The following is a 23,330-nucleotide window of genomic DNA, read 5'->3' on the forward strand; positions in this document are numbered from 1 at the left end:
CAGTGCCCTGCTGCTGCCAGCTACGGCCAATGCCCAGCTCTCCTCCCCCAGTCCTCTCAAAGACCCTTGGAGGCCACCAGGAGCTACCCAGGAGGGAGCTACCCGCAGAGGGTCCAGCCCCCAGAGCCAAGCCCCCCAGCACAGAGAGCTTGTAGCTGGCTGAAGCTGTTCCTTCTGGCTGGCAGACTCGAGCCACGTCCTCCCGCCCCCGGGGATCTCCCACGGCTCCTTTGTGGCAGCATTTGCCGAAACGCGCAGGGAGTGCTGCTGCACCCACAGGGAGCAGCTCCTCGCCAGCGTGCAGAGGCAGGTCTGGCTTTCACCCTGGGGAGGGAGGAGGATCAGACCTGTCTCCTTCACCCACACAGCTGGGACACAGCTACTGCTGCTCCCTGAGACCTCTCAAGGCTCAGCCAGCTTGCCAGGCACCCTCCAGGATCAAAGGGGTAAAGCCTTCTGGTGTCCAAACACAGCTGCTGCCTGCTATCGTTTCTCCTGAAGGAAACGGCCTTACACAGATCAGCCGCTCTGACTAATGGGGAAACTCTTCAAACACAGCAGTTCCCCCCAGAAGACAGGGCTCCACCCTTGTTTTACAAAAAGCCATGAAAACGTTCCCCAAAGGAGCCTGAGGCTACTCCATTACTCCTCGGTTAGATAAGGGATAGACACCCCAAGCTCCCTGCCTGGCTGCTTCAATTAGGCTCGTTTGGATGCAACACGAGTTTTCACAAGCCCCTCGTCATCCCGGGCAGGGGAAGAGGCATGCGCCGTCCCTGAGGAGACCCAGTTTCAAGTCTCAGCCTGAGCACCGGCAAACTCAACGCAGCTGTGCCAGACAGCCGAGCTCGCTAAACTTTGGCACAGATGCGCAAACTGCGGGAGCACGTGGATGAAAGCCTCCCCGAGGTTTGTACTTGCCAAGCTGGCTCTACTAGAAGATAAAGGAGCTGCGCTGTTTGAATATTAAACCTTTAAAATGCCTTCAAGCAGCTTTATCCCTGCGAGGCGTTGTAATTCAGCTACCGGCTCCATCTGAGTCCACAGTGAGAGCTGGACACCGGCCAGGTGAGCGCTGGCAGAGCCCAAGGCTTCAGTGGCACCTCCCCTGCTCAAAACACAGGAACGCGGTGGCCGTCGTCAATTGTTCAAGTCAAACTTTCCAAGTCTGAAAACACGGCATGGAGGAGCCCTGACTCCCTGTTTCAGAGAGGCTGAAACACGGGAGTGTTTCATCTCATCTTCATGATGCCAGGGCAAAGCCAGGGAGGCATCCTCGGCTCCAGGGATGAGGGTCCTCTTCCCGGCTGCAGGAACAGTGACAGCCCAGGGAAGCAAGCAGGACCTGAAAAGGTGAGCGAAGCCACGTCTGCGTTAACCACTGCCTGATCCGTACTTGCCCACGACCTCTCTAAAAGCCACACAAAAGTCCTGGCTCCCAGAGTCCCAGGCAAGTGAGAGCTCTTATTCAAAGCATCTCAAAAAGGCCCCATATCCCAGTCCCTCCCCATCCTTCCCAGTACGCCCAGCTGCTCGGCTGCTGGTTACTGCTCCTTTCTCAGCTAACCAAGAGACGCAGAATCCTCCTGCTACGCCTGAGCTAGGCTGCTTTCAGCTCCCAGGCACCGCTCCCATGGATGGAGCCAAGTAGTGGGGTTCGTACGCTGCTGAGCCACAGCACAGAGCACCCTCCATGCCCAAAATCTCTCCCCTGACGTGGATTGCGAAGGTCCTGACGAGTTGTCCCTCACCAGGGGTCTGAACAGCTATCCAACGCCGGTGATCCGTTTATAATATAGCTGGGAAGACAAACAAAACCAGCAGCACACAGACACTGGGCACATACTCTTTATTCTGGGGATAAAAATTGCTTATACATTTTGCAGCAACTATTTTCATAAAAGACTTTTATAAAAAATGTAAAAATAAGCAAATATTTTCCATTATTAATATAGGAAAATGCTGCTGTGTGAATGGTTACTCTACAACTTATGAGATAAAATACCACCTTAAGGAGATATTATCTTTACAAGTAGTTAAAAAAAAAAAGGCAGAGGGCCATCGTATTAACACGCCAGGCACGAAACTGGCTTCATTCCACAGAAAGCACTCATCTTGTAAAAGGTAGCCACATACATAAAAAGGCACTTAATTATTTGGGGCTAAAGAGGAAAAGCCCTTTGTTTCTTTAGCATTGATGTAGCAACACTTCATTACTTGCAGTGAAACATGTACCTGGACAGACCTCCAGGAGCTTGCAGGCTCCTGCCTGGAGATCCGGGTCGGTTGCAGCTAAACTTCACAGGACACACTGTGGCGAGCGTGCCGGGGAACGCTGCGTGCATTGTAAAAAAGCAGTAACTTCAGAATTAAAAACTTCAGCCCAAAACAACGGCCCCAGGAACCAGCTCCTCCTGAGGCCCTGCCTTCATGTACCATTGAGTTGAATCGAAAGAAAAAGCTTTTACTCTTGATTAGAATGGAAAGAAACATCAGAGAAAATACTGTACATGGTAGGGTGCCGAGTGGCCGCTGCTTGGAGGGGAGCGGCTTTCTCTGTCCTTTGGCAGCAGCCGACAGCCCCGATCTCTTTGGAACTCGAGTCTGCAGGGTTCCCCCGAAGAGGTAGGAGCAAACCATTCCCAGAAACGTTCATTTCAGCTGCTGACCGGTTCAGAGCCCTTCAGGGAAGCATTACTCTTGTGGACAAAGCAGAAAGAATGGCTGTTTGTCTAAGGTCAGCGACAGCTGGCTTCCGTAACTCCAAAAGTATCGGGGGAGCTGCAGAACAAATGGCACTACCGTCCCACAGAGCACGTGGGGCACCTCAGTTGGGAAATCTCGACAGAGGCCAAAGCTGAGAGCAGAGGACAGCCCCAAACCTGTTAACCAAACTGCATTAGGCAATGGTTTCCGAGCTATTTGGTCTGCCGCTTAAGCCCAGCTCCTGGCTCCGAGCATGCTGCTGCTGCTGGAAGCCTGCTTGGGAATCAGCGCTGCGGCCTCCTTGTTGGGAGGGGAAGACGAGGCAGCCCTGCCCCGGGGCTGGAGCCAAAGGGGCACTTTCAAAGGGCTGGACGCTACTCCTGACGCAGCAGGACACACTCTGCAAACACGTAACGACACCCTCGACACTTCTTGATAATACCATAAAGAGGCAGCATATGGTATCTGGAGGACAGGACACACAGCCGCCCTCGGATGGAGGGGAGGGGACTACTGTGCAAGAACGCTGGGAGCATGTGTTACCAGGTTTTGAGACACTCACGTTCATCCCCAGAGGTTCCCAAAAGGCCTGTATCAGTTGCAGGGCATCTCCTCCAGCATGGGAGCCCATGAAGGCAGTCACGGACACACCTGGCAGGACAGGGGCACGGGGAGGGTAGTGTGTCAGAATGGTCAGGCGTGTCTCGGGGAAGACATACAACACGGGAGAGATGTGCCTACAGGCCACCATGGGGGAAAGACTGGGTCAGACCAGCGGTTTTGGGGGGGGGGGGGGGGGGAACAAACAAACAAAAAAAAGCCTAAGAGAAGACTATATGTATATATATATTCTCATAATACCTGGGGGGCAGGCAGTGAGACGCTAAGGGGTGTTAGTGGGTCTGTACAAGACAAAGGCTCTTGAAGAGGAAAGGGCGAAGCTGCATGACAGAAGGCGTCACTTGACCTGCAGGTGTTTTGGGAAGTCTGGCTCGCTTGCTGAGCAAGAGTGGCCGAGGGAAGGAGGGGTCCAGGAATGTGGGTGCAGCTCTGAGCTGTGTCAAGACAAGGCAACTTGAACTCGAGGAGAACTAGTAGAAGGTGCTTCAGAGATAGGTTATGTGGGTAACAAAAGGAGTAACAAAATAAGGATACACAGCTGGTTTTGGCTAAATTTCTGGAGAAATGACCATGAGATGCATTAAGCTGAAGAGCTGTCTCCCCAAAGAAATGGTGGAACATAGTTAAAAGCCAACTGGAGAATCCAGTGCAGACAGCAATCACATCCAAGGTGCACGGGAGTTGGTTGGAAGTGACCCAACTGGTCTTCTCCATCACCAGCTTCTACAGTTCTCTGTTTAGCATAAAAGCATACAAGCCTACAGCGACCACAGTCCCTCCAAGGAAAGAACAGCCTGGGCTCATTAAGACTCTTGGATACTAAAATGGTTCTTCATTTCCATCCTGGAAGACCTTCATGAGTTCTGGAGTCCGTTTTCATCGGGCTTCACCTTGGCCAGCCTTCAGGCATACACCTGCATGTTGTTCCGCTGCTGCTCCGTCATGTGAGCGCCCGCTGGCCCGCGCTGGTTGTTACTGGGACTGGTTGCCACATCAGACCAGTCAGAGGCAGAATGTGGGGAGGAGCTTGACCACTGGTCTGGAGATTCGGGTGACGGAGTCAGGTATGGGTGCTCCCCTTGTAAGTGCCGGTTGTGGCTAGGAGTCCGTTCTGTGGCTGAGGAGTAGCAGCTGTGCTGTGACGGAGGCGTGGGGTACTTCCCCATCGAGCTCTGGAACTGGTGGTACGCCGGGAGGACCGTCTGAGCCACTTGCCCATCCTGCTGAGGGATGGCAGCCATGGAGAATGAGGCGCTGGGCAGCTGAGCTAAATCCGGTATCTGGTACATGGCGCTAAGAGGACCAGCCATGTTCTGGGCGCAGTTTGACTGGGCCTGCTGTGGCAGTGCCTGCTGGTTTATGCCACCCTTGGGAACCAGCTGGAAAGTCATGATAGGGGGCAGAGACTCCCGGGACACTCCCATGTGCTTTGTATCTGCTTGAACCAAACCGCTCTGCTGAGAAACGCCGGGGTGCGAATGCATCACCTGCGGCACCATGCCAAACATCTCGTTGTACTGGGACTCGTTCGCCTCCATACGGTTCATCCACTCGGTGGAAACGTTGGCTGGCCGGAGCCTGCCAAGCCCGCTGTTAGGAGGGGTGGTTCTGTGCTGCGAGAGCAGCTGGCTGACAGACGGGAGCACGGTGCTGGATCCACGGCCTAAGGGCTGCATCTCGTGGAGGTTGGAGAAGGACATCGTATGCGCAGCCTGCACTGATGGAGCGGTCAGCAGTGAGCTGGGTGACGAGTGTAACACCCCCGGCGATGGCATCACAGGAGACGAAGTTGGTTCAGATGCAAAAGCGTGGGGCGATTCTAGGGAATCAACTGGTGACAGGGTCACTGAGCTCTCTGAAAACTGCCCTTTGCTCTCACTGAGGGACTTCTTCCTTCTCCTCTTCGCATCTTTGGTGAGGTTCGTGGGCATGATGCCTTTGGCATTCGGTTTTCGTGACTTCTTGCTTAACGAAGCGTGCTTCAGATTGAGGAAGGACCTATTTGGGCCGCAGATGACTGGGGAGAGGGCAGAGTTCAGCATGGCACCGGGGTGCCCAGCAGGGCTGTGTGCCACGTTGTACTCGTTGAGAAGCTGCACTATGTCGTGGTGCATCCGGTCCTGGGCCACATCTCGGGGCAGGCGGTCCATGTGGTCCGTGATGTCTCGATTGGCAAAATGGTCCAGCAAGATTTTTGCTGCTTCGAAACTGCCTTCCCGAGCGGCAAGGAAGAGCGGCGTCTCTTCCTGAAAACACAGGGAATAAATATTTTAGCGGCTTCACTGTGGCGGGGCTGACTTACAGCTAACACTCCCTTAATGATGCGGCAACACCTGGAAGCACTGTTTAATGCAGTGTCACATTAACTGTCTCCAAGAACAACCCACCCTGAGAGGTGCCCATTGAAAAAGGCAGATTACAGGAGATGATTTCATACACGGCAGTGGAGCACACAGGCTAAACTATCCCACCAGAAATACACTATTCTGCCAGGGGTCCTTGGAGGAACTGTGAAAGCACCTGGTGCCTTTCTCCCATTGTCGCCTATGAAGGAAAGGTACAAAGGACTAAAACAGCCCAGTAAAGAACTGCAGCTTGTTGGTAGCTCTAACATCCACTGAGCAATACGTAATAATCCAAAAAAGAAACCACAGGCAGAGGAAAGAATTCAATGACTAGGACACAGCAAAAACTAACAGCGAAGCTACAGGAGGTCTGCACAGTGCAGACTGTCTCTCAGACAGAGGGGCTTCTCCCCCATATCCACCCTCCACTGAGATCCCTGGAAATGTGACAGGATGTGACTGCTGCTGTGCTGCCAGACCTGGCTCTCTGCTAACCAGAATCCAGCTGCACTTCACCCTAGTGCTCTCGCACATCATTGACTGCATATTGCATTCCTTTTCTGCAAGCAAAGCAGGACAGCATTGAAGCCCAGGACTTGGCCAAACACAGAAGAGAACTGCTCTCCCATATCAGAAATCCTACAAGACATCAGCACTGGGGAGAATTCCAGTCACGGTCTGGGTTTGGAAGACCTGCCCTGAGCACCTGGTTTAGAAAATCAGAAAATCTGAACTTAGCTCACTACCAACAGCAGAGAGAAGCTTTGAGTTAGGAAGCACAACCATGCTGAGCACACCCAAACTGTACCTTGTTATCCTGCATGTCTCTGTTGGCTCCATTTTTCAGTAGCACTAGTGTTGCTTCCACGTTGTTGACAGCAGCAGCCCAGTGAAGAGCAGATTTACCTGCAGGGAAACCCAACCACTTCAGTAACAAACCGAGGAGCTATTTTCTAAAGCACCAAGATGGACAGAGTAGAGTGAGGGAAGAAAGCAACTGTGGTGCAGCTCACAGCACGTGAATGTGTCCTGAAGTCACGTTTACACTTTGGAAATCACCACACTGTGACATACCCCTATGTTACCAAGATGCAATGGGACTTTCAGCACTTGCTCTGGGATTTTTTATTTTCTATTTTTAAAATAACCTATCCATAGAGTCACATCTGCATTCCAGAAAATCCTAGCATATCCAACCCCACATTTCTTCTGCTTCTCTTCCAGGACTGTCTAAACCAAGCCACTGTGCAGCAGCGCGCAGTCTATTACTGCCAGGAGGACTTCTGCAGGAGAGCCTAGTGTCCGATTCAGCTACACAATTTAGGAGCAGCCCACACTCTGGGAGAGAGAAGCCCACCCCTCCTTGCTCACACCGTGACAAATATTTGCCCAGCCCAGTATGTCGTGTTCACATTACCGTGGTCATCTACGGCGTTCACATCTGCCTGGCAATTAATTAGCTCGGCCACCATTCCTTCCACAGCCAGCCGCGCAGCCAGAATTAATGGGGTCGTTCCATCGTTCATCCGAGCATCCAAGTCCGTCACTCTGTTACGGATCAGGATCTGGACAACAGGGGAAGACAGAATTTTTGTTTCAATACCACTACAGACCAAAACTGAGGATTTGACAGAAACTCAAGAGAAACTTTATAATGAAAAAGCAGCCTGAGCACTGAAATGCAAGGACCCAGATAATGGGTGATAGAGGCAAACAGACCAAATAAATACATGCTAGATGATTCATGCATGCTGAGTTCTTCAAGCTATGAATACCTGAGGAAACTGGATGTAAAATACAGTTTCGCCTGGCCATCACACTGTGGAAGGCATGAGAGCAAGGCTGTGAGCGAACACAACGCAGCTTGGGCAGGCTCATATAACTACAGAGCACAGCTACTGTAAAAGGTTCTTCAGTTGCCGTACCTGGAAGACACCCTGGGCATCAGCAGCTACAGCTGCATGCAGGGGAGTCCGTCCCATGTTGTCCCGCGCGTTAGCATCTGCACCAGCATCCAGCAAACGTTTCGCAGCATCTGCTCTTGAATAACGGGCTGCTAAGTGCAGTGCCATCTCCCCAGTGCGGTCTGTTTGGGCCTGCAGGTTGGCGCCTTGATAGATCAAATCTGTTATTATATTTGCTGAGGAATCTTCTGCATCCTCATCATCCTCGCTAATATCGGAGCTGCCCACACGCAGAGATGCCAGCATAAGCGGAGTACATCCATCTGCAACAGAAGACATGATATCACAGTAAGCTGACGGTGACAGCAAAGGAAAGGAAACCCTCAGACAATCCTCTCCCCTTGAGCACCTACAGCTAGAGACAATCCTGCCAATCACTTTAACTCAAACATCGTCTCTTATCTTAAAGCTCAACAGAGTTAGCAAGTTGTTTTCCTTCCAAGCGGGACTCTAATATTTACTACAACCTCAACAGAAATTAGATACTTCTCAACTAAGAAAGATTATTATTAAACAAAAAATGTTTGCTGCTAAAGTGGAAAACCTCCTCAAAATGTAAAGGCTAGCTAAGTTCCTAGACAGAGGCAAGAGTTATAAAATCCAAAGACTTCAGATGACTAAGTATAACTATTCACATTGATGTTTTAATCACATACCTGGGAAAAAGAAACAATTGACAGAAAAATTACTGGACAATAAGCCACTGATTATTAGTGGCATTTTGCAGACAGTAACCTGAAGAGAAATGCAGACAAAAGCCTTCATATCTATTACACACCAACGTCTTCATTAAAAGGACTGTGAAGTTGTGACAGTCAAGCACTCAAAGCTGAAGAATGCCCCAGGATGACTGCCTGAACCAACCTCCTCTTGCTTTTAGTAACATCCATGACCAGAGCCCTAAACAAACTGATCAGGCACAGGCTGTACTTTCACAGAAGTACACCACGTAGGAAGGGACCATAGAACAGGATCTAATCCAGTATTCTTTGCTGGTGTGCCAGTAGCATCACACGTGCAATGCTTTGTTCCCCATGCACCCCTCCATCGCAACACGGACTGCCCACAGCTACACATTCCTGAAAGTCTCCCCACAGTTTGAGTGCTTTGGAGAACACCGGGCTTGTGTCTCTCCACAAGCCTCCAGTGATGGGCTCACACTGATGGGACATCCACAAAGGCTAAACTGACGCTAGGATCATTTGTCCAACAGGGATCCTTCCATTGACACTGGAAGGAGAAAGGTTCCTCCAGACCTCTAATTTAACTTAGTTCCCTTGGATGAATTTCCCTCTCTGTCTGCTGATCAGAGAGGGTGGTGCAGGAAGACTAGCTCACGCTGCTGATTTTTCACCCTTGTTAATGAAACATCACATATTTTCAGCAACCTATCCAATGCCTAGTGCTTCAGTTTCAGCACACTCTGAACTTTGCAGCGTATTCATTATGTAAACCCAAAGACTCCAACTGTAGATGCTAATGCTTGCTTATTGATTTTACTGCTTTATCCACACACGTCATAGGCGTTTGGAAAGTAAAAGGGACTAACGCGGCAGCCAGAGTGAAACACTCTGTGCTAAGCGCCCCACTGGAGTTCTGCAAAAATGAATACAAATTTTGCTTCTCCAGCATGACTCACTAGCAGAAATGGAAGACAATCTTTCAACAACTGCCTGATTAATTCCATGGACAAGCAAGGGGCCTTCCTGGACCCTACAGACAACAGCTTCCTTGCTTGTACAACTTTTAATCTACAGCACACTATCTGCACTAAATGAAGTGCATGAGCCCTGCAGAAAACCATATGGTGGGATGGCAGAATCAGGATTCTACGCAGGCGATAATCTCTTATTGCAAGCAAAATACAGTGTTCTAATGCCCTGACCCATTTCCCAAATTCTGATCCCCAGGCTTTTCTGACTCTTTTTTTAGAGCACTTCCAAAACTTCCATAAAATTCTAGAAATCTATGGCTCTACCACGGGGCACGGTGTCGAGCACTGGCAGAGCTCAGGACCGTGGCCTCCAGGTCTGCTCCCCAGCCAGGCTAGCAGCAGCAGCATGCACACTCCTCCTAGTGGCTCACAACCACAGGACACACTGGCTTTCCCCGAGCTACTTTCTCAGGTTTTCTTGGATGGCAGCACAGTGTTGACGTACGGGCCTGGGTTCAGTTCCAAGATCCAGTCTCGTCTATAGACCCTCTTGCCTGTTGTCCAAGGCTATACCTCCTTTTGTGCTTCTCCCTCCCACTGCTGGCTCTGCTTCCCTGTCCCAAATGAATACTTCTCAGTATTCAAGTCAGGCTGTGGTCTCCTCCGTACTGCCCCGACACAAAGAGCAGAGAGACGGAGCACAGAAAGCTTTCCTTTTCTCCAGCACCACAGCCCTGGGAAAACCACTCGCAGGAAAGGTCTTGCTTGCTCAATCACTGCAGTAGTCCTGGATGGATCATGCCTATATGCTCTATAAGGACACAGCTATAACATGCATTAAATCTTTGGAAAAATTAGCTGCCACCCTCCAAAAAGTCTATCAGGTATGTGCAGCTCTTTTCAGACCTTTGGAAGTTGGACACACACGGGTAGTTTTATGAGGCTAGCAAAAAGCGCATTCAGCTGGATGGTCACAATTAAGTGCTTGATGGACTACTAGAAAAAAAAGCCAAGGACACAATGTCTTTTTTCCTCCTTCCAGCTTGTTCTCTGAAATAGCTGGAAAAGAACCCAAAAGGATCCAGCTGGAGGCAGACACACACCATGGAAAATTCCAGTCTGAACCACTGAAGTTTTAGTAACTGAGAAAGAGGGGCACATAATAGGGACAGTTAATCAGTTTTAATTATAGGTGGTGTTACCAGTTATGCCTATAATTGCATTACCCTGGTTACACACTCACAATAACTCCAGTGAAAAGAATGTCCTCACCACTCTGGGGGACACAGAGAAAGAACACATGGGGAGACAAAGGTAACAGCAGCATTTTATAAAAACTCTTCTGTTTGCTGTCCTTCAAGAAGACAGCCCCTGAGTAAATGTGAAACTCGGAGCGAGATGGTAAAGCCAGAAGTTCAACAGATAGGTACAACTGAAGGACTCTTCCACAGAAACAATATACTGAAAGTTGGGATGTATAGAACCCTCTGACAAAGTCTCAAGGCAATACTTCGTAGGAGACTGGACTTCTTAGATCCCCCAAAACTCAAGAGACTGCAGAAGGTGCTGGATTAAGAGAGGGAACAACCCCTTGGTATGCCAAGGCATTTCGACTTGCCTCTCCTCTCTCTAGAAAAGATTTCTATTGTTCTACCTGCCACCTGGACCTGTGGCTCACCCAGCTTCAGGTGGCTCCAGCCCAGACACCTGCACCCAAGTCAGTCAGCCCCAACACCCTTTGTAATTAGGGGCAATGAGGCGTTACTGGAGCATTAGCCATCCAGTCTGCAAGAGACTTCTGCTTGAGACAGAGATGAACTAACTCTCAGAAGTGCCTATTTCTCCCCTCTGCAAAGGAAGAGGAAGGTGTCCAGGGCAGATGAAGAGCTACATAAACTGAGAGGAATCCTACCCTTCTTACTACTCCATTACTCCAACACTTCTCAGACTTTTAAAATGATTTCTTCCGCTGACAGTAATTCAGCTGCTTGCTTCTGATGCTGTGGAGTGGGATAGCTTACAGCAGCTTGCTGCAAGCTTCACAGTTGCATCTGTATGGCAGGAAAGCAACTCACAGGTCACTATTATTCTGTTGCTATTGTTGGACAAAGCTGTGAGTGAACATGAAAATAAGCAGTCTGAAGTCTTAAGAACGTTACTGCCTGCACTTGGAAAGCTTTTACCCTGCCACACAACTAGAAGCTTTAATAGGGGAAATAAAGAAAAGCTTAAGTTTGGCAGAAACTGATGGTTTATGTTCTCACACTCGTTACACAGAAATCCCTCCTTCCCTGTGCTTTGCATTTAGGAGAGCTAACGGGTCAATGAGCAGAAAAGACAATAGAAGGGAAGTGAGAGAATGGGTCCAGTCATCATTAAATTGCATGGAAATATTCCCACTAAATCAAATAAAAAGCAATTGCAGCAGTATGATTGGAACCACCTCTCCGCATATGAACAAGAGCCACGCTTGCAGCCCTTCCAACCAGGATACGGTTCTTGGTCAATTCTCTCCTCTCAGAACACAGGAATCAGTTATTACCAGATGACCCACCCAGTCCCTTACCAGGTTACACAGCCTTAGTGCTACGCTTAGGAAAAGCAGCAGAGCATTCTTACTGCATCTAGTCATTTGAGATTGAAAGAGAACAAGCCTGTGTACGCATGTGCGTGTTAAAGAAGTCTCCTTCGAAGTTCACAGTTGTGTTATGAATTCAGTGAGGACATAAATCAGTAAATTAAAAAAAAAAATCATTAACAAGCTGGCTGCATTCCTGTTTTGTTCCAGCACAGACGTCTCACACTGCTAAACAGGGTATACTGTCTGCCAGAAGTCATCTTAGACAGGAAAAAGCCATCCTTGCTTTCACCCCAGATAACAGACACCTCAGGTATCAACCATCCTAAGTTGGTCCTTAGCAAAGTCTGGCATAAATCTCTGTGGTGATCCAGCTGGAGAAGCTGGGGGTTATTTCCAGCTCAACTATGGATTCCAAATTTCTGCTGCAATGGCATTCTGACAATATCTTTTGGGCACGCGTTGTTGTAAAGGAGATTCTATAGCTGTAGTTCCTACAGGTGTTTGCTAAGTGAACTCTTTTTCTCCTGGTTACATGACATTCCATGTGCTACAGACCATGATCCAATCTCTCCAGCTTTCTTTTCTGGAGTGCACATGAGCTATCCTTGAGTACCATAAAATTTCTGCTGGTGTTCCTATATACTCCATATAATTTTTAAACGTTAGCAGTCCCAACCATCGGAGACAGGGAAGGTCGGTGGCTGGCTGGCAGAACACACGGACACTCAGAGTACTGACCTGGTCCTCTGACATTGACATCCAGAACATCCACTTCTTGATCTGCCTGAGGTGGTGTAAGGGCTAGCGACGTGCTCCCACAGACGTCTGCTGCCTCCAAGTGCTGCTGTGTCCACTGGCGCTGGTCTATCTGCTCATCACCTTCTGGCAGCAAGGCTTGATCCTCAGCCTGTGCACAGGAAATAAGCAGTTGCTTCATCAAGTGGCCAAAGACACCAAAAGTTCTTGGGGTTTTCTTAGTTTTGTTGGTTTGGGGTTTTTTTTTTTTGTTTTGGGGTGGGTTTTTTGGTTGGTTTTTTTGGTTGTTTGTTTTAAGCTAATGACAGTCTCCATTTGCCTCTGCTTGGCCTCTCAGCTTTCACACTCCCACCATACATTACCAGGCCTGAACTGCAAGACATTACACTACCGTTAACCTTCTCTTCCCCTTGGATGCAGCAGGGCCTGGGCAGGGAGGGGACACTGGAACAGAAGTTACCTGGCATCTCTACTGGCCTGTGGTGGCAGCGTTAACCTGACGATTTGCTCCTCAGATATCATTAGTTATATATTACAAACCCCTAAGCAAAGGGAGGTTTTGAGCAACGGGGATACTCTGGAAGTTAATGCAGCTGCTTTCCTCACTAGCAGTTTCATTTTCAGGTGATATTCAAGTCTTGGAGCTCCTTACCTTTGCTCTCTTTGGCTGAGGTCCACCATCACCTGCCCAGTGTTCAGTTGGTCCAGAATCTGCCAGGTTACCCTCTGGTATCTGGACTGACATATTTCTAACAAACAAGAAGAACACATCACTTTGCAAACTGAGCAAGTGCTACTACTGCTACTTACACTAGCCTGCAGAGATCAAGGGTGGGATGCTTGCAAGTTTGGTAGCTTGCAAACAGAGGGACCAAGAAATTGGAAATCTCGGGCAGCCAGCAGTGGCATCAAATGCCTTTACAACTGCAAACTTGGTTAATTCAGTGGAAAGCCAAAACTGCATAAATGGGATTCTTCTTTTGAAACTTTCCATTATTTCTGAGTTATGTCTTTAATGCATTGAGCTAGATGTATTAAAAGTTTGTTGTTATCTATCAACCTAAAAAAAGTCTCTCCTATTCCAGGAGGAAATTATGCAAACAGTACTCAACTGCTGAACTAAACGGTGTCAGAAAATCAAACATAACCAAGAGTTCAGATTCCTTACTAAAATTTTGTAGATTACAGTTAATGAAAGTTCTTCTGTCCAAAACAGTTATACTAAAATTCAGAGAAATAGCTTAAGAAGTTCTAGCTTAAAAGGCAGCTTTCTCTATGGAGTTAAGTGCCTTTAACGAAAGATTTATACACCACGTTCTCAAAATCCACTAACACACTAATAAAGACCCTGTCAGTGGCCTAAACGTAAACTTACTTGAGTCCAACAGCATCTTCCCCAACTGGCTCTCTGCGCTTATGATTGCTAGGATCCCTGCGCAGAATAAAGCCCTCTGGGAGCCACAGCGAGCCATGTTTGCGCTTACGCTTTGCCATCATCACACCCAAGAGAAGGATTAAAAGGATGATCAAAGCTGCCACAGCAAGCAGGTAAAGCAACTGGGTCTTTGGTGGTAGCAAGGGTTCACCTAAAAAATCCAGTTAAAATACAATGAGATTAACAAAGTGGAGACAACGATCTTCAACGTACATACTTTTCTCACTCAGTCTCCCCAAAGACAGCATATTGTTTCTACACTGTGATGCATTTAGAGCAAAAGCTCGAGGAAGTTTAGGCTCTGCTGCAACTGCTGTAAGAATACATCCTGTCTTTCTGGCTTCCCTTGAGCTTGTTTCTCAAGGTATTTTTTAGAGTATACGACTGCTAAACTGAAGATCTTGCTCCTTCCCCAAGAGTCCTGCTGGCTGAAGACAGCTACCCTGAATCAGTGTAGAGAGCTGATGTACATAAAGATACGAGCATGAGCCAACTAGAAATAGTGATATTACCAATCTAGTACGAGGTTGCAGCTGAGCCTTACACTGAAGGAGAGGGGAGCAGAAATCAAAGGGATTATGTATTGCCAGAGGAGAAAATGTTTCCCAGACTGAGGAACGCCCTCCTTCCTCCCTCTCTAATGGCACCTTTTTCATTGAATTCATGGCTTAGAGCACGAATGGTTTTTAGTGCAGACAAGATCACTGCAGCGTGTGACACATTGCTGCAGTACATGAGAGATTACTGTTTCTACAGGTATTAAAATGACTAGGCTCCAAACTTAAATACCCTGCCTTACTAACCAGATGTTCTCTCAGAGCAGAATAAGTATATTGCACATGCATACTTCTATAACTGGGGACAAATAAATTAGCTCCCAGAAACCATGCTGAACAGTGAGACACACAATCAATAATCTGAGCGTGAATTTTGCAAATCCAAGTTTACTGACTGCCTTCCCCCACAAGCCATTTTCCCTCTACAACTACTTACTTTGGACAGACACAAAAGGATAAGGCAACATGCCCTTGATGGCCTGAGCGGCTAAGAGAGCTGCAGCAGCTTCTGTGTTCTGAAAGCATTGCTCCGAATCCTCCGCGCACTGACGGTTGTCAATCTCCAGGAACACCCTGGTGCTGCAGAAACACAGTAAAAGGGCACAGCAGTCAGCAACAGAAACTTTTGCCAAAGCACTACGTTAAACTGCGGCCTTTTCAGTTAATCTTTCCACCCCAGCACTGAATTTGGCCGTTGCAATAGCTTTACATCTCCCCATAAAAACCTGGATGGGCTACAGCCCCAGAAGGTCCAGAATGCCCCCGAGAGCTACCAGCATAACCAGACCAGAGGAACACAAAGGCAGCCACTCACCCGATAACCTCTTGCTCTAGTTCTCTGCGCTTGCGAATGACCACAAGCGATCGCCGACTCCGTGCTGCTGATTTCTCCCCATAGTATGGGAATACCATGGGGTTTCCCTGGGAGTCCAGCTTGATTCTCAGATTGGTGTGCAGGAGAGTTCCCAAAGTGCGCAAGAAGCTGCGGACATCGCCCAGCAGCTCATCAGGGGGCATCAAGACCACAATGATTAAGGTCCCTTCTGCCAGCTTCTCAGCTTTGTCACCAGCACAGTCCAGACCGTCCCAGCCACACTCCTCACTGTTACAGCCCTGGTCACAGCGGCCATCTGCGTAGTGATCTGCACAATACTTGTCGTACCTAGAACAGTGAAAGGGTTACAGGCAGCATATAGGACATATGCATTCTGTACAGTATACTGCAATCTAGGGGCCAAAGCCTTAGACTCTTCATAATCATTTGAGGTAAAATAACACTCATATTCAGGATATAAGGAGAAAAAATATAACCCCAGCATAAGCTTGCAATCTGGCAGGGTGGAAGTAGGAAGCACAGAACACCCCAAGAACACGTGGTCCAGTCCTGGTACCAGCGGGAGAGAACTGCTTATTCTCTTTACTAAGATAAAGCTGTAACACCTCCCGCCTCACCAAGGGAGAATCGTCACAGCAAAGCTGTAGCATTTATTACAAATAACTGAAGAAAAAGAAGTGCCACGACAAACAAGCTGGAAAATGCATTCAGAGGTAGCAAATACAGCTGGGATAAAAATACAGGTATTGCTGGTAGGGAGTGAAATTTGGGATAGGAGGCAGTACTATTAAAATCCAGTACAAGGTGAAATGCCTCCTATTTACATTTCCGCAGAAGCGGGGCACATCCGTCAAGCAAGTTAACACATTACCATTGCTCAGGCTATCAACTTAGTTCATGGCATGCAAATTTCAGAAGTTCTTTCCAAAAATAGACAAAAAGTACACAAAGCAGCAGAAACTCCTTGATAACAAACTTTCAGCAAGAGTAAGGAGCAGCAACAGAAACAGCGGAAGAGATGGGAGCAGCAGGCATGAAGTGTATCAACTACTGAAAGCGCTAGCAGGAGATATATTAGTGACACAGAGAAACCGTTCTCAGGATCAAGCCTTACTTGCACGTTTTGCTATTTTGCTGACATTCGAAGTTGTCAAACAGGCACTCGGGTGTGTTGCAGAACTCATCACACTGTCCATTGAAAAGCATCCAGCAGCGCAACGAAGAGGAGCAATTGGCCCAAGGATCTTCCATTGTCAGTGAGCAGTCGCCTCCGTCCCACTGGCAGGCATGAGTGTTACAGTCTTCATCACAATAGCCATCTTTGGCTTTTTCCGCACACTGGGAATCCAAACATCCTCGGGGCTCTGGACTGAAAGTTACGGGCTGTTCACACTGGCTGCCTTGGGTGTGAACAGGGCACTGACAATAATAGTAAGGAGGCTGAGAATGAGGGTGGCAGCTCCCACCATTCTGGCAGGGGGCACTGGCACAACCGGTGTTTGCCTGGCATTCCTCTCCCACAGACAGCCTGGGGCAATAGCACCGTGGACCAGAAGATGTCTGGATGCACTGCTCTCCCTTTTTGCATTTCACTTGTCCACAAGTACTGTGGCTGCTGAACTCACATTTTGCTCCAGAATAACCCTACAGGGGGGAAAAAAAAAAAAGCAAAACAACCAGGCTCACAAACTTATTCTTCAATGCTCTGACAGCTGGAGGCAAGGCGTCACATGCAAATCCCTTCTCCCCTGTAATTCCTCTAGCCTCATTGCGGGAGCCATGATTTTTCTGGATCTAGTCTCAGGGATAAACTAGGAACTTACAAGGCTCTGTTACATTTTGAAATGGACTTAGAAGAGCCATGAACAAGGGGAATCTTGCAGTAAGCACAGAGAACACAGGATAGCAAAGTAATTGTCAAAATTTAATGCTAGGTTTAAGACAGAAAAGCCAGCTGTCTTGCCTCAACAGCAGAATTGTTTGGGGTAACAACTGGCAGCATCACTCTCCTGGGGTACCTGGAAGCCCTGGGTTTCCCAACTAAGTAGATAAACCGAGGGATGTGGATAGAGTGTCCAAGGATACAGCTTTGCAAGTAGTACAGAAAAGATAACCTTCACCTAGAGTGGACCGGTGAAACGAATGAGACTGTAGCCAGAGAACTCTACAGCTGCGGCAGACAATCCAGTTTCAGGACATGGTGCTTACCGGAGGACACTGGCAGATGAACCCATCCGGCATATTGCTGGCAACAGCACAGGTACCTCCGTTCTGACAAGGCTTCCGGGGACACACATCTATTACACTCTCACAGTGACGACCTGAGATGGAGACACGCAGGGAGGAGAGAGCAGAACAATGCGTGTGTGCACACATCAAAAAGCCATCACAAACCAAAACACTCCAATGAACACCCAACGAGCCAAACACTCCAGTGAGACCTTTCCCTCAGAACAGGTAGGGAACATCTCTTCAGGTAACACATGTTCTCTAAGTAGCTGCCTAAGTAGTGGTAGAGGAAGGCACAACCTCAGAATTCACAAGGTGCATTTGGAGACAGCCCATCTTGTCTGCCTCCTCAAGAATGCGTGCAACCCAGCACAAAGACAGAATCTGCTGCTGCTGCCACCCCAAAATCAGCCAGGCACAGAAGCTGAAGGTGTTGCACCACAACAATTTGGGGGTTCCTAAGACTTCTTTACTTTTTGGGAGATGCTTAATGAATCCAAAGGCAAATCACACTCTAACCGTGAATGAACAACCCTCAGGGTCAAATGCAACATGAGTAAATAGGACAAGCAAGCAGACTCTCCTCAGACTGACCAGCTAGACAGAGAGGTCTCACTGCACTGACTAGCATTTGCAGCAGCTCCCAGAGTCAAACTCTGACACCAGACTTTAAAAAGATGAGGATGACCTACGCATGACTTGGACCCCCTAGGAAAACATTAATAGCAGTCTCCACACATGTGCAGCCAAGACTGACTGCTTGCAGACAGGAGCAGACAGGGCAGGATGGCCCACGGAGTCCTGGCATCCTATCAGTCACAAACCACAGCAAAGCCACCCCGTCCCTTCCCAGGCAGAAGAGTCAATGTGGAATGCGCAGAAGACGAACAGCTAGAGGAAGAAGCGTGCTTCCCCTCTGAGCCTAACATTTCCAGACAGATTTCATGTCTGAGACGCAGCAGCTCTCCCTGCTCCTCCTAGGGTGCTACAGGTCTGCACTCCCCATGTCGCAAGTTCCAGCAACCCTTCTATGAGAGCCAGAAGCAACATGAGGCCTAATTCATAAAAGCAAGCTTAACAGACAGGCTTAATTATAAATCCATCTGATGACCTGCACCAGTGTTCCACTAGCTAGCCTGGCTCCGCTTCCCTCATATGTTGCTCTTTTAGGAACTTCTTTTGTCAGTCTAGGTAATGCATTCAAAAACTATGACATGAATTCTTCAAATGAATCATGAAAAATCACAGCATCTTTAAATTTTAAGGAAAAAATAGAGTAAAAACTACTGATAAAGCATGCAGAGAAGGTCATTGGTAAGCAGGGAAAGTGAAAGGTTTTAACAGAGGAAAATTGAATACATAAGAAGTTAAACTGACATAGAATCTGGAAAGCTGAAAGTTAAGACACATCTGGAGACTATTAGCCCAAACTTACGCCCAGTGGGAGGCAGAAGGCAGAATAGCAGCAACACTAATAAAGTGGAGATCTAGAGAGAGTGAGACATAAGTTTGCGCAGTGTGACATTCTTGCGAAGCTGTGATTCAAAGCTGGATTGTGGAAGGATCACATCACTAAGCTAGGAATGTACAGTCTGTCTTAGCACAGAGTATTCCATCCTGACCACATCACCAATGTAAGGAAGAAAGGGAGCAAGGTGTAGAAAAGGAGGCCAAAAACTAATTATGGATATCATGACACCAATTTATAGAGAAAATTCATATGCTGCTTTGCAAAAGGCAAAGCCATGGAGAAGCTGACACGTGAACAGTAACACTTCCAATATTAGAAATGTGAAATTATGAAGGAGAGAAAAGTACCACAGAAAAAAAATAATCCTGGCGGCCCAGTGTCTCAGGAGATTCCTTTGTCTGGGACAACTCTGGAACTCAAATTTCTTAGAAGGTTTAAAAGAAAGATTGGTTTAAAAACTGAGACATGGTGTAGGGAAACAATCAGATATTGCAAAGGGAAGTGACTAGATAACATAACTGCCAGAAAGGGAAAGAACGACCATTTTTCAAGATATCATTCAGAAATTGGAAGCATGTTTACGACTACTCACCAGTAAAAGCACTACGACAGACACATGTATAATCATTTATCAGCTGAACACAGTCCAGACTTCCACGAGGGTTACAAGGATTAGAGAGGCATTCGTTGATATCTCCCTCGCATCGCTCTCCTGCGTAGCCTGGGAGACAAATACAGCTGTAGCCCCCAATCTGGTCAATGCACTGCCCTCCGTTAAAGCAGCGGGGTACTCCTGAGTCTGAAACACAGTCATCGACGTTCTCCTCACAGAAACGGCCTGTCAAGACAGTAAAAAGTAATAATTTGAGGATACGGTGTCATGGCCTCATTTTCTACATTGCTCATCAAGTTTTAAGACTACTTCACACGCAGTCCCAAATATAAACAGGTAAAGATCCCAGCTTAATGCAATCCATACCCCATGCACCCGGCCAGCCTCACATCAGACCTAGGGAGCATGTGGTTTAGATTCAGCCTGTTTTCAATGGTAGGTCATACTGGTATTTAGCAGCTTTCATGCTTGACTTAAATTAAGGACATAATTAAAAACATAAACCCAAAACTAAACCAAAAAAGATGCACTCAATTTAGCCCTGTGACTGAACACAGCCAGAGAGCCCTGTGCTGTCCTTGCAAGGCTGCGAGCTTCCCACCATTCATTTGACTTGGTGGTAATCCTGAAACACGGCAAAGAGCATTGGTAGCAACAGCATTTAAACAGGCAACAACTAGCCGACAGAAAAGCAACTCTGATAAAACATAGATTCCTGGCCAGCATGCCATTGCTGCAGTTTGACTCCTGGGGACCTACAGTAAACTCTCAGCACCAGCTAGGGATGGTAGTTTCTCCCTCTCCCGATGGGGTTCCCTTTCAAGAGACAATGTCTAGAACTGGCTCTGCCTTTGCCACACAGTACAGCAGATAAAAGGGGACAGCGAGGGTAAAGCTGAGCAAGGAGTTTTGTCTGTTAATACAGTTGATTCATCCGGAGAAAGTAAAGTCATTCACTTAAACGTGGAGGATGCTTACACTTGCATCAGTAAAGTATTCATTTCAAACTGAGCAAGGGGCAAAAGCTAAGTCTTAATATCATAAGTAATTGTATCAATCTTCTCTAATTCCTTTCATTTACCAAAAAAAAAAAGTCGCACTCAAAAGGTAATTCATCTCAACAAATAAAAGACTGAAGAATTAAAAGCAGTACATTCAGAACTTCTGAAAAGAGGGTGGGTGCTTTCGTACAACACAAATTCTGGCAATGCAGAAACTGCCGCATAAATACGCACTTTGATGTAGAGATACAAGAAGCAACTTTTTTTTTTTCCCAAATTGGAGGACCAAATTAATAACAATACAGGAAGAACTGCTAATGCAATGATTTACAATGAAATAAACACTTATTCAGACTGGGGAGATGTACTGACAACCACACTGAAGTGAAAGAACTGGTAATATGCATGGGCAGGAGGCAAATAGATTAGATTATTTTATAATTTTACTTAAATTTACTTTATGAACCAAGAATTTAGTTCTAGCTGACACACATCTGGAGATTTTGCCTATATTGAGATGACACACTTTAGAAAGAAAAAGTAAGTTCAGAGGAATGTAAAATCTTTAACTGACTTGAGAAATAAACTTTAAAAAAAAAAGTCAAGTGAGAAAGCATTCACTGATGGGTTAAAATGTGTAATCCTGAATACTTTCAAAGGTAGAAGTCAGGGCCGTCGCGTCAGATGTAAAAGGGAAATGGAAGGTTAGGTTTCAAGGAACACGACATTAGCAGGCTGTGGAATCATACTTACTGAAAACCGCCATTATGTAACTGTGGCCTTTTTTAAAAAAAAAGAAGAGCTTTTATTAAAAAGAGCTCAAATCTGCTGAAATAGTTTAAGCTAGCCTAGAGGCACTGAACTGCTTTTCCACAAAAGACTCCAGGACAGAGGACAATGCAGGGCCAAAATTTAAACAAGTAAAGGACACTGGAAATCACGCAAGCCAAACCATCTTAGCCAAAAAGAAACCTTGGATTTACTATATCAAAACAGATAGGGTTGGGAGAGACTTAACGGTAATCTAGTCCATCCCCACTGCCAAAGACAGATCATACATTCCCAAAGGACACTGTCATGACCTATTCCTTTAAAAGAAAAAAGAAAAAAAGGAAAAAAAAAGCAGCATTTGTTTTTAAAGAGAAAATATGCATCTCAAGGGATTCAGTGCACTTTGGGAACATTCTTCAAAGAAAATAATGCATTCCCTTTAGACTCTGCATCATGAAACCAGTAGTCAGAAAGGAAAATTCACTCTTGTAACATTCACTTAATCGCTGAGCTTCATACCCCGAGTTCCTGGTGGACAGGAGCACTTGAAATGATTGACGAGGTCTATGCACGTTCCTCCGTTCTGGCAGGGCTGAAACTGGCACTCATCCACTTCATACTCGCAGTTGACACCCTGGTATCCAGGCACACACTGCCAGTATAAAAATAAGTGTGAATAATCTTCTCCTAACAGATACAGTAGTAGACATCTGAGAAAGGCTAACGCAGACAAAACGAACCCTCAGTGGCACAGATTATGACTGCCAGCCTTTCTAGCTATACAACTGCAAGTGATTTCAAGGGCTGCCCAGCCAGCCAGCTTAAGCACACATGACCGTGGGACTACTCAACAGCACACTGCATGTTTGAATTTGAGTGACTTTATTCCTGCAAAATATAGCGATCAAATACTGTCACCCTTTAGCACTGCGACTGGCTTAGTAGTTTTGACTTAAGGTTTACATAAAACTCATCTTTTCCTTCTGGGCATGAGCTTCCAAGGTGCTCTACCATTCTGAAAAGCTTAGGAAGGTTGATATACCATAATCTCATGGTCTACACCACTCTCTGCATCAGCTGTAGGAAAGAGAAAGCAGCAAAAGGCATCTCCCACCCTGAGAGGCAAGGGATACTTTGCCCATCCAATAGGGAGAATACAACATTCCTTTAATGTGTTCTACGTATATTTTAATATAAACCACATCTCGGGCAAAAAAAAATCTTTCGAGATAAGAACTCCATCTCCAAAGAGGCACGGAGTTCAAATGCTCATCAACCACACCTCCTTCCTTCCAATCACACCTCTGATTCAGTCTTAAAAGCCTCTCAGGAGCACTGCTGCTGCCACAGCTAAATTACAAATTCTTTCCAGTTGCAGGTTGTTTTTATCCCCTCTTTCCAGCTATTGTACCACTTGCACGTGTTTCTGGTTTCTTCTGATTCCTTTGCATTACAATGCTGTAAATATTCAGACCTCTTCCTACTAAACCACCATGCATTACCTCGCACTGGTATCCACCCAGGTGATCCCGGCAGGTAGCACCGTTCTGGCAGGGGCTGGAGTCACACTCATCCAGCTGCACCTCGCAGTAACTGCCAGTGTAACCCACCTGGCACTGACAGTGGTGTGTGTTTCCAACATTGAGGCAATGACCAGAGTGCTGGCACAACTGGTCCACAGCGACTCCTGAAACAAAGTGAAATAAAGTGAGCAAGCTCGTAAACCACACTTGCTGCCAGTGTCAGTAGCTCAGCCAGGAATGGAAATGGCTACACTCAATGAATTGAAAA

At 47.1% G+C, this 23,330-nt stretch overlaps 1 protein-coding gene across 1 annotated transcript in view; it reads right to left on the bottom strand.

Moving 5' to 3' along the window:
- Positions 1–1,834: 1,834 nt before the first annotated feature.
- NOTCH2 (notch receptor 2) overlaps positions 1,835–23,330 on the bottom strand; it is an 87,689-nt gene continuing 66,193 nt past the window's right edge. Inside the window, exons 20-33 of the mRNA XM_054833385.1 lie at positions 23,042–23,226; positions 22,059–22,191; positions 19,747–19,992; positions 17,663–17,775; positions 16,569–17,098; positions 15,434–15,781; positions 15,056–15,198; positions 14,003–14,213; positions 13,280–13,376; positions 12,610–12,778; positions 7,598–7,899; positions 7,090–7,237; positions 6,481–6,578; positions 1,835–5,573 (exon numbers count right to left, since the gene is read on the bottom strand). Of these exons, the coding sequence (XP_054689360.1) occupies positions 4,230–5,573; positions 6,481–6,578; positions 7,090–7,237; positions 7,598–7,899; positions 12,610–12,778; positions 13,280–13,376; positions 14,003–14,213; positions 15,056–15,198; positions 15,434–15,781; positions 16,569–17,098; positions 17,663–17,775; positions 19,747–19,992; positions 22,059–22,191; positions 23,042–23,226 (4,067 nt within the window). The 3' untranslated portion in view covers positions 1,835–4,229. The remainder of the gene's footprint in view (positions 5,574–6,480; positions 6,579–7,089; positions 7,238–7,597; positions 7,900–12,609; positions 12,779–13,279; positions 13,377–14,002; positions 14,214–15,055; positions 15,199–15,433; positions 15,782–16,568; positions 17,099–17,662; positions 17,776–19,746; positions 19,993–22,058; positions 22,192–23,041; positions 23,227–23,330) is intronic.

Source organism: Grus americana, chromosome 8 (genome assembly GCF_028858705.1).
Source record: "Grus americana isolate bGruAme1 chromosome 8, bGruAme1.mat, whole genome shotgun sequence".
In the NCBI taxonomy this organism is placed as follows: Eukaryota; Metazoa; Chordata; class Aves; order Gruiformes; family Gruidae; genus Grus; species Grus americana.